At 41.0% G+C, this 19,202-nt stretch overlaps 1 protein-coding gene across 1 annotated transcript in view; it reads right to left on the bottom strand.

Annotated features, from left to right (window-relative positions):
* Nucleotides 1–13: 13 nt before the first annotated feature.
* The window catches only part of LOC137431291 (uncharacterized), a 96,021-nt gene continuing 76,832 nt past the window's right edge, over nucleotides 14–19,202 (bottom strand). Inside the window, exons 17-24 of the mRNA XM_078771211.1 lie at nucleotides 11,575–11,736; nucleotides 11,304–11,484; nucleotides 4,983–5,194; nucleotides 4,101–4,292; nucleotides 1,435–1,625; nucleotides 592–745; nucleotides 344–410; nucleotides 14–261 (exon numbers count right to left, since the gene is read on the bottom strand). Of these exons, the coding sequence (XP_078627337.1) occupies nucleotides 14–261; nucleotides 344–410; nucleotides 592–745; nucleotides 1,435–1,625; nucleotides 4,101–4,292; nucleotides 4,983–5,194; nucleotides 11,304–11,484; nucleotides 11,575–11,736 (1,407 nt within the window). The remainder of the gene's footprint in view (nucleotides 262–343; nucleotides 411–591; nucleotides 746–1,434; nucleotides 1,626–4,100; nucleotides 4,293–4,982; nucleotides 5,195–11,303; nucleotides 11,485–11,574; nucleotides 11,737–19,202) is intronic.

Here is a 19,202-nt window from a genome sequence, read left to right as displayed (position 1 = left end):
ATCGTTAACCCCCCTATCTCTCCCTAACCCCTCCTTCCAAGTATCCGGTTTCCCCTCCTGAGAGTCTCCTTTTGTATCCATGTTGTCCATCCAATGCATCCTCTCCTATCCCCCCATTCCTCCCCACATCCATCGTTAATCTGCCTCCCTCTGTCTTGGGCTTCAGCTCTGCTGCTGCCTCCCTTTTTTCTGCTGTTCCTTTTGTCCTGTTGCATCCCGGTCCATTCAGTGCACTAGTATTAGCTCTTCCACAAGCTTCGACTATGTATACAAAAAAATAAAAAATAATAAACCTCTTTATTGGAATGACAACAGTGAACCCCTGTGCCACACCACCACTTGCCACAAAGATCCTGAGCAATAGTGGGTGCCTGCCACACATCCATCCTGTCAAAATTATAGCATGTACACTATTTAACACACACACACACACACACACACACACACACACACACACTTAAGATATGTTATTAGCTCAATAACCAAATGCAATAAAGAAATATGATGTGCAAGAATCAAACACTTGTTGGTTCTCAAAATAAATAACCTTTCTTATGATCAAGCTCGGGGTTTTTGGATTGAGCTATTTACCTCGGGGTTTTTTGGTGAGGAGCCTAAGCTTAGGGTCGTGACAATTTTATTTTTATCAATATTTCCTTTTATGTCCAGTCTATACAACTTCTTCTTGTGGTCCACAGAGAATATCTGCTGCAGTTTGAAGTCCTTTGGCCCTGCAAATGGGTGACTGAAAAACAAAACAAGGTTTGTTAGAGTTTATTTTTTGTGATATTTCAATCACAAGACAGTAAATGAGCTGCAGAAATTTAAGCATCCATCAAGTAAAGGAAAATTGGTATATTTTAATGTCTTCAAAATTCTAAACCAACATCGTTAAACTTGACTTTCGGAAACAACACAATATGAGGATACCGTAAAAAATATATCCTCAAAAACAAGAAAATTTAAACTTTAAAGTGGTTCAAATGAAGTATCGTAATTAGAAATGGAATACAAAATAAATTTTCCAATAGAGAATTAAAAAAATTAATGGGATTCCATCCTGAATTAAAAATTATTTTACCGAGCTTGACCACCTGTCAGGTGCATCTCGTCATGTTAATTAATGGTCCAACTGCCTGCAGTGTTCTATGAGCCCAACAATGAGTCATCGTCAGTCATTGTTCAGTTAGGTTCTCATGAAGTGTAAAGAAGCATCTCAGGAGAAACTGACTTAAAAAGAGTTTAAAGAAGTCTTCCTGTGCTACAAGCTTGGAGTTCCTCTATAAGGCAGTCAATGAAATACGTATATATTGTTTCTTGTGCATATCTAATAGATTAGACCTTGTAACTGCAGACTTTGTGATTATTTGTTGAAGGTATTATACTAACTTAGGCCAAACAAACTAGAGTGACAACACAGTATTCACATATCACCTGAAGAGCAGAGTCGCACTATTTTGATAAGAGGTTTTCATTGCTTTCCTCCGTGCCCGCAGCAATGGCCGCTTTAAGTGATGATCTCTTTGTTTTTGGCGATCATCGAACTGAACACCCAGTTGAATAACTCTCTGCTGGCTTCCTTTGTGTGTCCAATCAACCCGGAGAGTGACATTCTTAAAAACCACCTTGAGTAAGACAGAGCACATCATTATATCACACAAACTTGCAACATGCACAATGGCAAGCTGCTACCTTTGTTGAAAAAGAATAAGCAAACTTTACGCATTAAATAAATGAATAATAGCAGGCTAAGTTGATTATTATTAGACTATGCCAGTGAAACATTGTCTCTTACAAACAAGTCTATATTTTTGTATACAAAATTTAGGCTCCACCTCCGAAGCAGAAATTGATTATAGTCACCATGCAGAAAGTCACAAAAATGTCATCTCAGCATTGCAAAAAGAGACAAGAAAAGCCGGAAAAAATCAGACGCAAAACGAAATTCAACAACATGTTTGTCACAAATAAAAAATATACTCAAGGCACGAATTTGAAAAGTCGTAGCTGAGATCAAAAAAAATAATAACGACAACGGCACTCAGTGGAGATCATACCTCTGCCTGTTTGGCCATATCACTCAATGGTGAAGAATCACTTTAAAAATTATACGAGCCGGATCCGGATCTTCACCTACATTGAATCGATTCTTCCTTGTCACACACACAACCTGTCCACCAAGTTTCGTCCAAATACGTCGATAAGTTTTTGAGATATCCTGTCATGTATCGTTTTTGGCCCTATCTCCCAATGGTGAAGTATCACTTAAAAAATCAAATAATTCTCATATCCGAATACATATTCAGATCTTCACTAAAATCGAACAGAATCGTCCTTGTCAGACACCCAACCGGTCCATCAAATTTCGTCCAAATCCATCCATAACTTTTTGAGATATCCTGTCATGTATCGTTTCAGGCCCCATCTCCCAATGGTGAAGAATCACTTAAAAATTCTAGTAGCCGGATCCGAATCCGGATCTTCACAAAAATCTAATCATTTCGTCCTTGTCACGTACACTACATCTCCGACAAATTTCGTCCGAATCCCCCCACAACTTTTTGAGATATCTTGTTCACAAACGGACAAACAGACCGACAGACAGGGGTGAAACATAACCTCCAGGCTCCATCCCATCCACCTTTGGTGGCTGAGGTAATAAATGCCCTCAAAGCTAAACTACTGTGGTACCTAAATTGTAGTGAATGATCATGTTACACAAAAAATTATCCACATAAAATAAACATTTGCCTTGAGGTATCAATCAGTCAAATATGTCAGTGAAAAAAAAATCAGTAAAAAAAAAATATATAAATTATTCTGTGCAGATATTATTTTGGCCACACAGCAGAGGGAACTATGTGAGAAGGAAAACATCAGGTGCTCTCGATAAGAGTGGTTACCCCAGTTGGTCTTTTTTAAAAGCGGAAAGTAGTAAGAACATCATCACATCCGGTGAACAACAACAGGACATGGATCAAGAAAACTTGACACGAGTGACCATTCTGTATGTAGCTGGGCTGTCTGAAAAAGTGAGTATGGAATCAGATGTGGAGACCCATCATGTACTGAGACCTACATAGGAGAAACTCGGCAAACTCTTAAGGCCCATGTGAACCAACACCGTCGTTCAGCTCATGAAGAGGCTTTGAACTCTGCTGTATATACTCACTTCAACCTGCATGGTCACAACTTGGATAACAATGAAGTGGTCATCTTAGAGAGAAAAAAGTGGTATGCTCATGGTGTAAGGAATCCATTTTGGGAAGAGTTGAATCACCATTTCTCAACAAAAGAAGCAGTTTGCGATTTAATTTGTCACAGATGTGGAACAAGGCTATAACATCTTTCCCATGTTATCTCCAATCATCACATGACGCCCAGATTGGTCTACAGACCAATTCATCCTCCCAACGGTAGAGGTCACGTGGGCGAATCTCAAGCTTCTTCTTCACTTCCACATCTGCCATGACCCATGCGAGTGCATTCTCACTGAAAAGTCAGCTCGACTGACTAGTCGGTCCAGCTTTTTAAAATTATAAACTTTTACTGAATAAATAAACTCATACTATCTGCAATGCTCATATTCCCCCAGAGTGCCAAACTGTTACATGGCTCATACTAATTTGTTGCATCACATTTTTTTTTTTTGTGGAAGATCGAGGCTCGTGTGAGAGCTAACATCAATCACTAAAAAAAACAAAAAAACAAATGGACACACAAAACATACAATAAAGGGAGCGGGAGACAAGATGGGGAGAGAGAGGGAAGCACACAAGTACAACAGCAGAGAACAAGGACAACTGAAGATCTGTGGGAGGGAGAGAGCTTGGAGGGAGGAGGCATGGGAAGGTGGGGAGGTGGGGTGGGGAGGGGTATAAAACACATGGACACTGCTAGAACTTCCAGGAAAGAAAGAAGTCGGGATTTCAAAAAAAAGTGTATCTGGGGTGAATTAACGGGGGTGTAAAAGATCAAGGTTTTGGATGGGGGAAGATAAGAGATGGTGGTGAACAGCTGTTTTAAAGACCTGGAGGGAGGAGTGGGATTGAAGATTGAACTACATTGTACTCTATAACACACACAGCATTTGCACTTACATTATCTGCATCAAAGTATCGAGCCACCACATTACTTTGAACTTTTGGGTGCTTCACAGAAAAGAGGAGCTTTTTTATCGGATAATTTTGCATCATCCAGTCAACAGTCAAAGGATGGGTACACCATGTTAAGAGCTTGTTTTGACTCTTGAGCAATGAAACGTCTTCATCCACTTTTGTTTTGGAATGCATCTGTAGAACAAAATAATTGCACAATAATACTGTTACCGGCCAATTGGTTCATAAAACAATGTGTTATAATGTTTACTTCATCTCTTGGCCTTGTTGTGTTTTAATTTGTTGGGTGTCGTGACTAAGGTAGTGTAGTAGCTGGTGGTACCTCATGAGGTGGTTCATATATCTTAGGATTTTTAATAGAGAGCTTCGTAAGCGAACCTCTATGGCAATTGCATGTATATGTAAATCCATTCAAAATTTCACTGTCATTCTCCATTCCCTAAGTAATAAAATTTCATGTTGTCATTTCAAATGTCCCTTCCATGATCCGCCATCTTGCTCACGTGATCTTGCTTTGCTGGCCGATCTCTCAAGCGTTAAACGAAGGCCACACGAAGAACGTGACGTATTTCCGTTTTATTTTCCTACTTCCGGCTTTCTTCAAATTGAGGCTTAATTTCCGTTACGTAATGACAGGAAACAATGCTGAATACACTTTAACTACCTTTAGAGTCGACACCACCACGGAGCTCACATCTCTCAACTAAACAATATAAAAAAGCGATCCTTATTTTGCGAAGGCTGCGTACTCGATCGACTGACCATTGTCGACAAAGCTCTCACTCTACGCAATGCATATTTTCATATTAATGAGCATATTTGTTTGATGCGTTTATTGCTGGTTAACTTTAAAATGATCCTTACCTTCAAAAGCGTCTTCTTGGGTGTTTTGCAATCTAGTAATATTTCCTTCACATCCTCCAGGTTTTTCAGAATGGCAGTAATTTCATAATCCTTATTCACTTGTGAGGTCTCCACGTGCAAGCGCGAGTAACTCGAGAAAAGCTCCTTCTCCTTGTGTTTCAATTTGAGATACCCCTGCGTGTTGAGCCACGGAGAGTCTACTCTCAAAGTACCTGCATAAACAAAGGTGCAAACATCATAATCATCACTACATCCACATGACGATATTATTGTTGCTGCTGTTATTGCTACTACTTCTAATAAGACCCTACTGCAAAGCTGCAATGAACCAGTCGAAGCCAAAGCCAAAGGATCCAGAAAAATCTGGCTTTTCAACATAATACGCGTTCATTCACAACACCGGCTTCGCCGGCTAAAATATTTTACAAATTCACTCAACAAAGTCACTCCATCATGTCTCAAAGTATTTTCATTACAAATTAGAGGTGCATAAGATTGTGAATCAATTTTGACAAATTCACTCAACAAAGTCACTCCATCATGTCTCAAAGTATTTTAATTACAAATTAGAGGTGCATTAGATTGTGAATCAAAAAAAGACGGGTGAAACAAACTCCTATTGAACTTTTTCGCGATTGTTTATGCATACTTCCGCATCCGCAAGATGGCGGCCTCCATGGAGCGATTTGGAGCGTCAAAGCTTTGAAATTCTCAAAGGATCCAGCAAAATCAGGCTTTTCAATATAATACGCGTTCATTCACAACACCGGCTTTGCCGGCTAATATGACGCTACTGCAAAGCCGCAATGATCCGGCGAAGCCAAAGCCTCAAAGTATTTTAATTACACATTAGAGGTGCATAACATTGTGAATCAAAAAAAGACGGGTGAAACAAACTCCTATTGAACTTTTTCGCAATTGTTTATGCATACTTCCGCATCCGCAAGATGGCGGCCTCCATGGAGCGATTTGTTGGGTCAAAGCTTCGAAATTCTCAAGGGATCCAGCAAAATCTGGCTTTTCAACATAATACGTACGCGTTCATTCACAACACCGGCTTCGCCGGCTCTCATTAGTCGTTAGGGCATTGGAGCTGCCATAGCAATATCAAGGAAAGGAACAAACAAAGTAGTTTGCTTTTACCTTTACAGTGGTCGGAGTGAGCACAGGAATTGTAGTTTTGGCCAGGTTACTGGCACACAATGGTATACCCTTTGTGAAAGACACTGTGGGATCTTCATAAGCCTCCAGCAATAATACTGGCAGACAGAACTTCAGCTTAATATGGCATCTGGTAGCTGTGACACTCACTCATACAAAAAAACAAAACTCCCTACCTTCAAAACACGTGGGTAACAGTTAATATACTGGGGAAGGGAATCAAACTGAGACGATATCTGTGAGCTGTCTCTACTACTACTACTACTACTACTACTACTACCACTACTACCACCACGACTACTACCACCACTACTTCTTCTACTACCACCTCTACCACTACTACTACCACAACTACTACCTCTACTACTTGTCCAAGATCAATTTTGGAAAATTAATGTGTAAATATTACCAATGGCCTATCAATATAAGGGTCAGTCGATTTATTTACATTTACAGTGAGAGTTTGGACTGGTGCTCAAGTAGTGAATATGCTGGAAGCAAGACAGCGGCTTAGATGAGTAGCTTTGGTATGCATTTCAGTCGTTATAAAGCATTAATTATTATGCCATGTGGATGACAAGATGGAGGAACCACTCTTTTGTGATATGTATGTTCTCTCCCACTCTCCTTGTCTATCTCTATCTCTCCCCTCATCATCCATCCTCCTGCCCCTCTCTCTCAACCCAGCCAACTCAATGCAAGCATTAATGTATAGTGCCTCCAGAAAGTATTGTCGCGTGAATGCCCTCGGTTAATACCGTGGGATCGCGGATGGCCAAACAAACGGGCTTTAACACCGAGGCGACGATCAATTGCGGATTTGACTAACAAGCACGGATGGAAGAAGGAAGAAGAAGAAGCAGCGAAAGCTCTTACCTGCAGCGATCTCACCGGCAGCTCCGATCCTGTAGGAAATGAACTCAAACGAACACGGGGGTAAAATGTACAAAAATAAACGATTTATTATGAGGTGGAGGATGAGGTGGAGGAGGAGGTGTAGGAGGAGGTGGAGGTGGAGGTGGAGGAGGAGGAGGTGGAGGTGGAGGTGGAGGTGGACGAGGAGAAGGTGGAGGAGGAGGAGGGGGAGGTGGAGGAGGAGGTGGAGGTGGAGGAGGGGGTGGAGGAGGTGGAGGAGGAGGGGGAGGAGGTGGAGGAGGAGGAGGAGGTGTAGGAGAGGGAGGAGGTGGAGGAGGAGGAAGAGGAGGAGGGGTGGATGAGGAGGTGGAGGAGGAGGAGGAGGAGGAGGAGTAGTAGTAGTAGTAGTAGTAGTAGTAGTAGTAGTAGTAGTAGTAGTAGTTTAACAAAAGTAGTAGTAGTAGTAGTAGTAGTAGTAGTAATAACAATAATAACTAGCCGAAACCCGTGGAACATCCACGAAAGGGAGGATGTGGTGTAGGGATAGAGTGTACCATTATGGATGGCATCGGGGAGCGCTCATGTGATCTTCTTCTTCTGTTAAGCTCCAATTTTTTCTCTTTAAGTTAAGTCCAATCAGTCCTCTCTGCTCGAAGTGCTCAGGCCATGCCTTCCCGCTCTCATACTTTTATTTCCGTTCGGTGTAGAAAGAGATTGACATATCGTTCGTCTGTTTTCAGCTCGTTATCTTTAAGCTTCCTTACGTCTCGCCACCTGCTACACCTCTCTGAGTTACGAGGATTTATGCAACGCACCCCGAGTATCGCAACGTCACTCCATTTAACTTTATTAAAATGACGATAAAGACGTTTCCTTATATATCCTAATTTAAAATGTTCAAGGGAATAAAAAGACCATTTGGTTCACACCACCCATGTTCACACCACTCGCAATCAGCGGACGGCTCGCTTCGCCTTCGCCCAGCAGACGCCAATACGATGGCGTCGTAAGATGGCGTCGTATCGGTAGTTAATCGGATGCTTTTGGGCCCCAACGTCGGCTAATTCAGATTTTTCGAGTATGGCTGTACGTGATAAACAAAGAGCGCGGTTCGTAGATCGTAAATCCATGAGAGCCGTGGGCATCGGGTCACCGGGTGCGGCGTAAAAGGGATAACAAAATCGAGTCCTTACGGTATTATTATATAGATAATAATAATAATAATAATAATAATAATAATAATAATAATAATAATTGCATTTCCTTGCCATTCCTCATAGTAATAGTATTTCCTTGCCATTCCTGGTAGTAATAGTATTTCCTTGCCATTCCTCGTAGTAATAGTATTTCCTTGCCATTCCTCGTAGTAATAGTATTTCCTTGCCATTCCTAGTAGTAATAGTATTTCCTTGCCATTCCTAGTAGTAATAGTATTTCCTTGCTGTTTCCATACCCAACTTCATTTCTTACAGATCCGTGGTCATTGTAGGGAGGAAACTCTTATCACAATTTTGAATTGTATATGTTCTGTGTTTATCTTCCATTAGGGCCAATTGGATTTACAAAATATTTGTTCAATATAACCAGTACGTCTTAATCCCTATGTTGAGTTGCAACTGATTCACATACAAATATCAACAATTGCTTTGGATGATTAATTGAAGGAACAGTCTTAATTACACAACTGGATGCTAAATGGCAAAGTGCTCCAGAAGACAGGGATGTTTCCTCTGAAAAAATATACTCAAAAAATATTTTACTTGCCACTATAAAATCGCTCATCACATATTTCTCGACAACTAAGCCAAATTTCATTCTTGTTTCACCAAATGCATGATTCCTCTGCTTATATGGCACCCACTATGTGTTTGACTTTGACCTAACTAATTGAAAGCAGGAAGTCAGTCATTTTTATTTCTGTCATTTATTACCCTGCACTTGCGAAGCGAAAAGCGGGGTTAAGCATTCAGTGCGTACGTGTGCAGTGTGCCGTGTGCCGTGTGCCATGCGTGTCTGCATTTTAAAAATTCATTTTCTCGGCAACCGGTCCGATTGGAATGAAATTTTCACCATAGGAGGGCCTCCTCCTGTAGAATATTGTAATGATTATTATGACGTCAAAGGACACGTCGTGCAGGCGCCATCTTGGAAAAAAATTCACACCTCTATCTCTGAAACTACTCCATCGAAAAATTTGAGACCTGGCTCATTGTCAACTACTCCCAATGGGGAATAAGATATGTTAATGATGATGTCATCGGTGCCTTCGTTTTGACGTCATAATTTGACAAACACAACACTTATACATCCGATCATTATTTTAAAAAATTCAGCAACTGTTGGTCTGATAGACACGAAATTTTCGCCAAAGGAGTGACTCCTCCTTTAGAATATTTTAATGATAATCATGACGTCATAGGTCATGTGGTACAGGCGCCATCTTGGAAAAACCAAAAAATGTTGCACCTCTATATCTCCAAAACCGCTGCATGGAAAAAATTGAAACATGGCTCATTGTAAAGAACTCCATATGGGGAATAGGTGTTGTTAATGATGACGTCATTAGTGCCATAATTATGACGTCATAATTCGACAGGGAAAACGCTTAGTCTGATCAGTTTGAAATGTATTGAGCGTGATCTATGCAATAATTATATTAGAGAATATAAATTTATGATGTCATCACTCACGTGATCTGGCAGCCATATTGGATCAAAGGAAAAAAATGTTCAAAAACAGAAGAGTTGGCTCGCAATAAGTTGACTGCGCAGGGTAAGTATTTTATGAATACCATCTCGTTCTCCCCAAGTTTTCATTTCGTGCTACCTCCCCACACCAAACATTATAAAACTACTTATTCTTCTACTGGATTATAGGAAAATTGCTTGCCCTCAACCACGTTATTTGTCGTCTCGTGAGATGGAATCAAGCTTACCCGATCATTCATGATAATAACGTGTTTTTCTACACTTTGCACACCAACAACAATGTCCATGGTGTTACATCCTTTTTTTTCCCCCCTTTTTTTTTTGTACACAAGATCGAGGCTCGTGAAAGAGCTAACATTAATCACACAGAAAGACAAACCAACACATAAAACATATAACATGGGGAGCGGTAGACAAGATTGGGAGAGAGGGGAAAGGACACAAACACAACATTTGAGAGCAGGGACATCGAGAGATCTGTGGGAGGGAGAAGGCTTTGGGAGGGGTCCGGGGGCTGGGGGGGGGGGGGGGGAAGAAGGCATGGGAAGGGGAGGTAGGAGAGGTATAAAACATATGGACACTGCAAGGACTTGCAGGAAATAAGTTGGAATTTCAAACAAAGTGGATCTGGGGTGAATTAGCGGGGGTAGAAAAGATCAAGGTTTTGGATGGGGGAAGATAAGAGATGATGGTGAACAGCTGTTTTAAAGATCTGATCCTTTGCTTTATTTATCGAAATTAAACAAACTTTTTCTGACCCTATCGCTTGACCTCCGAGTAAATCTCCTTGTTCATTGTTCTTGCAAGCATTTTATTTTAAATCTTTGTTAATTCAACTATTCAATATCACTCATGCAGGTTGTTTGTAAATAGGAAGGACTTGATATCAGCAGCAGTGATGAATTTCCTAAGTACTTATAATTGGAAGTGAGCTCATTGATCTGTAGTTGATATGAACTATTTTTACTCCTTTCTTTTGGAACGTTGTGGTCTTTGCTGACTTCCAGACAGATGTTAGGCAGCTAAAGGAAAATAACAGGCTGAAAAGTGCAGACAGAGCAGAAGAACGAGCAGCAGCATGGGATTCAAGAATATGGGCACTGATGCCATGTGGATCAAAACTGGCAAAATGTTATCTGACCATCTTTAGTGAGGAGAAAAAGTTTAATATTAAGTGGATGTAAAGGGCATTAAAGTGTGGACAGAAAGAAATGGGCTGAGAACATAGAAAGCGTATTTCTCCAAATAAAGTTCAAACTTTACCTTACCATATCAGTAATTAAATAACTCTCATTGGTACTAACAGAACCACTTGCTCAACATCACTTAGCATATATTAATGGTACAGGGGATGACAATCACAGACAAACAACACACTGTGTGTCTCGTTTTCAATTTTACTGAAAATAAGTTATTAGTTGGGAATTTCGGTTATGGTTAACTGTGTTACAGCAATTAAGCTTTTTATTGATTTTATATGTAGGTAAAAGTAAGAGCATTAAAAGTAAACTTTGATGAGTTAAAGCACAATTAACAGTGAGATTATTATAAAATATTAACAGCTTTGCTGATATAATGTGTAAGTTTCAGTAATTACCGTTCCAGAACCACATTGGATTCGAAGACGTCTCGTCCACTTGCAGTGATGCATTAAACACATTCTTGGAATTGAAAACAGCTTTTATAGATGTGTTAACACTGTATGACTTTCCCAGGGCATGAGCGTGTTTCAGTGAGGTGTGAACATCCAGATTTCTTGGTGGATAACGCAGGTGCCACTGGAAAAAAAAAGTTTCACAATATTTTTTAAAACTCCAATAGCTACAGGTAACATTTGCTTATCATTGACAAAACTAATATAATGTTACCTGTATAATGTAATCTGTATCTCCATTAAAACTGGTTCGATTTTTGAATTTTTGATTGAAAGAAAGGCGATATTTGTTTCCTTTCTCTTTCCACTTCTCACCATAGCTGAACTCCATTTTAGTAGATGTGCTGATCCCTTTGGTGTTTTGCTGAATGTTAAGCTTGAAGACGATAAAAATGGAAAAGTATTAAATGCAACATAGTCCAGCGACACCTTAATCTAAAACCTTTTCATTTATATTAAAGTCAAAAACATGTTCGAAATGAAGAGCAATCAAAATGTTTATAATCACTGAGTTTCTGAAATAAAATGATTGGACCTTGAATTAGAGAACAATGAATACCAATGTATGTTGCACTGACTACATTTTAATTGGTATTCATGACATACCTCACCCCAATATATATATTGAAAATAATTCTGGCGAACTTGCAATTTGTTTTACTGGATCATAATTGTGTAAATTATTCTGCATGCAAATATTGTTTAAATGAGTATTGGAAAGTGATTGATCAATGACAGAGATTTAAAGTTTTAACAATTGCTAAAATAGTGGGGGGGCCAATGTAGCAGATTGAAATGCCCGGTGAAATTGCTTGTTAATTTTTGGACACTGGTTGGGCTGTCTTTAGGGATGATATAAGTTCTAGAAAAAATATGTCTCCAATTGTTTCAAGTTCTTTATGGCGGCCATTTTGGATTTTCAAAACGGCGGATGTCGAAAACGTAAAATTCCATTATCTTGGCTTCTAAATGACCTAGAGTTTCGATTCTGGTGTCCAGTTGTACATTTTTGGGGATAGAGAATTGAATGAAACCTTCTTTAATAACCTACAAGGGATAAAAATAGGTTTTTATGGCACAGCCGAACCAGTGTCCAAAATCTAACTTAATGCACATCTATCTTAATTGTTATTTGTTATTTGTATGTTCCAGATTCGTGACCCTGAGCTATGATGGAGCCAAAAAGCAAGAAAACCAAGAAAGAAACTGATTTCACACTTTGCATTCAGTGCCAGGATCCCCAAGGTGCACTAGTGACTGAGCCAGCACTGGGCTCATATGCAAAGTTTCTCCAGTTCATCCAGGAGAGGGCACGATATGGTGATGCCGACTTCAAACAGATCAGCGAACGATTAAGCTGTTTCACTGCCACTGACTTGAGGAACAATAAAGCAAAGTGGCACCGGGCATGTTATGGATCTACATGCAACACTGCTCACCTGGAGCGTGCTAGAGTTCGCCACCAGAAAGCCTGCGAACATGGCGACACCCAGCATCTTCATAAGAGGTGTGGACGTCCTTCTTCTGCACCTGCCGCTGCAAGTACCTCAGGTTCTACGCAAGACGAGACTCTTCGCTTCACACGTTCATCATCAACTCCATTCAACAGAGACCTTTGTTTCTTCTGTCAAGAGGTCACTAAGGAAAGTGTACATGTTGTATGCACGTTCAACGCAGGTAAACAGCTGAAGAAAGCTGTTGAAGAAGGCAGCAACCACAAGTGGAAAGTTCAGCTGAGTGCTGCCATCAGTGCACATGATGCTCATGCGATCGACGTCAAGTATCATCTCCCATGCTGGGTGCAGAATGTCCAACGTGCTCCCAAGAGTGGGACATCAAGTGATGACAAAGAACACATACTGCAAGAAACTAATGTTATCAAAATAGCCGCAGACATTGAGTTTGTCAGCCTTGTTCGCTCTCTACTCCAAGCTGGTGAAATTCTCAACATGTCTGACCTGAAGTCGGTTTACTCCAGGATTCTTGACAATAATGGTGTGCACAATGTCCCATCACCTACTACCCAAGGCATGAAGGAGAAAATCAACTCTCACATTGATGACGTTCACTTCATGAAACCAAAACGTCGAAACGAGTCAGACTGTGTATTCTCCACTGCCGTGCGTGATGCAGCTGTCGAAGATGCAATGACGAAGACAAATGAAAAAAACATCGAACAACTGTTTGAGAGTGCCTCTGTTCTCCGCAGTGCCATTGCTTGTCAGAACAAGCACCCATGGCAATTTGAAGGAGAAATGAACACTGATGATGCTGAAAAGCATGTACCCAAAGTACTCTATGCTTTCCTCCGCTGGCTACTGGAAGGACCAGCCACGAGCATTGAGCCAGAGACTATGCACTCAGCCACTATTCATCGAGATGTTATAACCATCAGTCAGAACATCATGTACGGCTACAAGTCAAAACGCCAAGTCACGTACAAGCCCAAAGAGCCAGATGCACCATTCCGCCATCGCTTAGAATGGCCACAGCAGCTTGCCGTTGCCATTGTAGTCCATCAGTCCACCAGAAACAAGAAGCTTCTGGATTTCCTGCATGGGTTCGGTCTGTCTGTTGATTATAGTCGGATCTTGCGGTTGGAGACACAGCTGGCCAACTCAGTCATAGAGTCTACGACAGAACAGGGTGTATACTTTCCAAGAACCATGCGCATAGGGACGTTTGTCTTCTTTGCAGTGGACAACAGTGACTTCAATGAAGACACACCTGATGGGAAGCGGACACTCCATGCTACAGCCTGGGCACTCTACCAACGACGGGAACATGCACCCTCCACAGATGAACATAGAACACTGACACTACATGACCGAAAGGCCAGACACCGCTCACTCAAGGTTCTGACTGCTCCAGACTTTGTTCCTTGCCAAGCACCAAACAAACAATCTGCCACAGGTACCACGTATAGCTTCAAGACACGGTCAAACCCAGATGTCACCAAGCCGTACTCTGCGACGGACACAGTGTGGCTACTTTCACGCACAATCATGCGAACAGCTGAAGCTGAGGACGTACAAGACGACATCATCCCACCAGATGACCAGCTGCAAGCTGCAGAACCCCAGCATGCTGACCCTGTTGGGTCACTCGTCCACGATCCAAAACAACCACCTGGCAGTAGGATCAAGCATCACGATATCCCAACTTGGACAGCCTACAACTCACTGCTCTCCTCTTCGAAGCCTCTGACAGAGGTCAACGCCCTGCCATTGGTAGCAGCACCAGCCCATGAATGGCAAATACTGATAACAGTCTTGAAACAGACACAGCAAATCAACTGCTGAAGACGTAGAGCTGAAAGACGACAGGTCACTGTTTGCGCGCATGCTGATCGTGGCCCGCTCACGACCAGAGATCAACTTGAAGGATGCCATAGGTCAATATGAATTCACCGCGCTTCCACGAACCCTCTTTGCAATGGCTGGGACACTACTACCATGCACAGACAAAAGCAAGCTCATGGGCATCCTAGAAGATCTACCCAAGAAGTCAACTGGCACTGGTCAGCAGCCAGACGACGACAATCCTGAACATACTCCACCCCCTCCCAAGAAGGTGACTGTCATAGACGGCATGGCATTAGTGCAAGCAATGGGTAAGCCACAATGGGTCAAAACATGTGCCCAGTGGGCTGGCCATTTCAATGCAACACTGGACTGCAAGACCAACGGGTATGATGAAGTCCACCTCGTGTTTGACCGATATGATCTGCCAAATTCACTGAAAGAGGCCACACGGGAGAGGCGCCAAGGTGGCAAGCCGCCCACTGCTTACCACGTTCAAGACAGCACCCCGATTGGGAAACTGACAGCAAAACAGTTCCTGTCGCACACCAACACCAAAGATGAGCTAACTGTCTATCTGGCAAAGAAAGCTCTGTGTCACTTTGAGGGGACTACCAAGGTCTTCATCGTCACTTCAAGGCAGGATGTCTTCTCCAACTGCATGGATGTACAGCATCTCCGTAGCTCCCAGGAGGAGGCTGATACGAGGATCTTTCTTCACAGTCTAGATGCCGTCCGAAGAGGTGCAACACAGCTGTACATTCAGTCACCTGATACTGATGTATTCATCCTAGCACTCCACCGGTACCATGAACTATGCAAAGACACATACTTCATCACGGGTGTGGGGAACAAGAAGAGGCAAATCTCACTGGAACCAATAGTACATGAACTTGGTGTCAGGAAGGCTGCAGCCCTACCAGGATTCCATGCATTCACGGGAGCAGACCAGACTGGTCGGTTTGCCGGCAAGGGAAAGCTCACATGTTGGCAAGCCCTCAATAGGTGCTCTGTTGAGGTGGTATCTGCGTTTCATGACCTTGGGGCCTCTGAGGAGCTGAGAGCTGACACAGAAAGTGACATTGAGGCATTTGTATGCCAGCTGTATGAGCCTCGTACTACAGTTGTGGATGTGGGCAAGCTGAGGTGGAGACTGTTTACCAAGAAACAGCTAGAGGCACAGAAGCTGCCACCAACACGGGGAGCTTTACATGAAGCCATTGCTCGTGCACATTTCCAGGCCATGGTGTGGCATCAGGCTGATGTACCGGACCCCCAGCTTCCACAACCAACAGAACATGGATGGAGAGCAGAAGGAGATCAGCTGGTGCCCATCACAACCAAGGACCCTCCAGCCCCAGCTGCCATCACACATCTAATCAAATGTAACTGCAAGAAGACCCAATGCATGTCTCACTGCTCATGCAGGTCTCAGCATCTCAACTGTTCTGAGATGTGTATGTGTGGGGCAGATGAAGAGGTGTGTGGTAACACGGGTCAGGAGCGCCCCATGGGAATCGATAACACTGATGATGAGGAGGATGGAGATCCTTCAATGTAACAATGAACACTGCCAACTAAAAATATTGCACAAAGACATTATAAGTGTACATTTGAACACTAAAGTCCAGCCTTTATGTGATTTAGAAGTGAAAATGATGGAAAAAAATATATATATGTGTTGGCATAAGTGCGTGAAAATCCAAGATGGCTGCCATAAGAACCCTTTTGATCATATGTAGGTGTATAAATGTGTGTTTATTGGATTAAGTATCCGCAAATATGTACATTTGGACACCAAAATTAACACTCTAGGTCATTTAGAAGCCAAGATAATGACAATTTCGGTTTTCAACAAACGCCATTTTGATAATCCAAAATGGCCGCTATAAAGAACTTGAAAAAAATGGAGACATATTTTTTCTACAACTTCTATCATCCCTAAAGACAACCCAACCAGTGTCCACAAATTAACATTTGAATTCAACGGGAAAACATTGGCCCCCCCACTAAAAAGCAATAATAAAGCAATAGACCTGGGAGCCTAAAAGTAGAGAGGCACCAATTTTAAAGAATTTTACAAAGGTAAACAAATTTATCGAAATACATCGATAAATTTGTTTACCTTTGTAAGCAACCACATACATATAATTGCTATCTTCAATATTTTTGCATTTTGCTTTGGAATGCTATGTATATAACTACATGATCAGATGTGTGAGATAAATCATTACAATAAGCTTAAAAGCATAAACTAAACACAACTGGACCAGCATTGTTTAGTTAACAAGGATTTACTTGAAATGGCAGCAAAATAATTCAGCAGCTTAAATAGATTCTGCAAATAAGAATATAAAACTATTACTAGAAAGCACATGAAAATGCAAAGCCGATCCATGTCTGCTTTCTATTCAGACTTCTTCTTCTGCTTCCATATGCTAAATATGACGAAAACAGCAACAAAAAAAAACATACCAAAAAATAGACGATTTTAGGCAACCTTGACCTTTTCACATCAAAAGCAATAGGCTCTGTGCAAACAAACAAATGCAAACCCTAATCAAGTCAATCGGATGAAAATTGACGATTTTATGCAACGTTGACCTTCAACCTTTTAATCTAAAAATAAACAAAGCAATCGGCTTCTACCTTTTGATTGGTGAACCAATTCAGTGATCCAATATGCAAAATTCTTTAAATTTCAGGTTAATTGGATAAAAATTGACGATTTTATGTGATGTTGACCTTTGACCTTTTGACAAGTTTATTAATTTTTCTTCTCCATATTCTCATAATAAGGCTTTGTTGAAAATTTGATGACAAAATCTCAAATTATAAAAATGTTATGGCCTGGACAGACACACACAGACACACAGATGTGACTGCAAAACCATGTCTCCCGCTATGCTACGCGGGAGACGGGCTAGTAAGCAGCCCCACAATGTATTACCCCAAAACCAAACAATTCTTACATATTACCAATGTGCATTTGAGCATTTTTAAGCAAACTTTTTTCACTCGCCTGTTTTTATTTTTGTTTTTAAGATTCAATGACATCACTCAAATTCTCAATACTTTTCAATAGCATTTGTTCTGACACATTTTGGTTGCATATACATGATTTATTGGGAGCTTTGGGAGGATTGATCCATGGCAGATCGAGAAATTAAGGAGATGGTGGGAGCTTGAATTTGAAATAGTATCCAAATCAAGCAGTTACATTGCATAAATTCAGGAATTATAATTTATTTAAACAATACAGTTTTTATCAACAAATGCTATTTCGTTTCCTGGTTCCATCTGGAGTTCTGATCCATGGACAAATGCATCGGTTCCCATTTCACCCAAAATTCAGACCTGGTGTGGAAGCAATTTACTTGAAGTCCAAAGTAATAAAACAGGAGTTGAATTATTACAAGTCGAGTTGTTGGAAAATGCCACAAGTTGTTATATATTTTTTACAAAGCCACTTGCTGTGCTCGAAGCAGGAAATGCCAGGCACCTTGAACGCTGGTGTGACAATGCGCTAGCTCGCTGTTAAATAAACAGGAAATAGTGTTTATTGCTTTTAAACAATGAGTATAAAACCACACATGCATTTAAGCTCTATATTAAATCATATGAATGGAATTAGTACTTACTAGTGAGCTACCCGTGCTATGCACGGGTGGGAGGCCAGATGTAAACAGACAATGCAGAAACGGTGAATGCTAAACCATGAAACCAATAAATTCCACATTCCTGTTGCACCTTCAGTTGCACGTCAGACATGGACAGCAAGTTCGTGAAGGACTTCCATGAAAAACATACCCGTTCACAAACAAACGGGTACGTTTGTTCTATACTCAGTCAATGGCGAATCTGCATATGGCGATCCGCGAATTTCATGTTTAGAAAGTAGAAACCATCACGGCATTCCGTCATTCACTTGAACTCGATATCTCTTTTTTCATTCCAAACAGCACAACTCCAATCACAAATTAAATAGCATTAATATAAAAAATAAACTTTTAACAACATTCATGACATAAACAAATATTTAAATCCTGATGTGAAGTTCCGTACGGTTGGGTGAATACAATTACGAATTCAAAATCGTAATTGTATTCACTCAATTCCAATCATCAATTGATACTTTAACAAAACGATTAACACGATTAATGTTTAACGATTTAACATTACGATTGAATGACGGTTGTATTGGGATATTTTCAAACCCACGCATTGCCGTCATCTGTCCACTTCTGCATTCACGGCAGATTCATAATTCTCATCAAAATCTAAACAGTATTTGTAGAATTTCAATAAAAGCCACATCACTGTTCATAATCGGTAAATATTATTCCATCGTGTTTGGAAAAACTGGAAAATTGCAAAAATTGCAAAAACAATATAGCCTATTTTACTCCAAGGGGGTCCCAGGATTACCCACCCAAAATATCGTTGCGATCGGTTCAGCCGTTTTTGCGGTACCTGGGAACGAAAGGATGGACGGACATTTGGTGAATTATAGTAGGATAACTACAATAATTAAGGACTT

This window comes from Myxine glutinosa, chromosome 1, assembly GCF_964187855.1.
Source record: "Myxine glutinosa chromosome 1, kmMyxGlut1.1, whole genome shotgun sequence".
NCBI classification, from domain to species: Eukaryota; Metazoa; Chordata; class Myxini; order Myxiniformes; family Myxinidae; genus Myxine; species Myxine glutinosa.
Note: the sequence above shows the minus strand (reverse complement) of the source record. Positions and strands in the feature narration are given on the sequence as shown.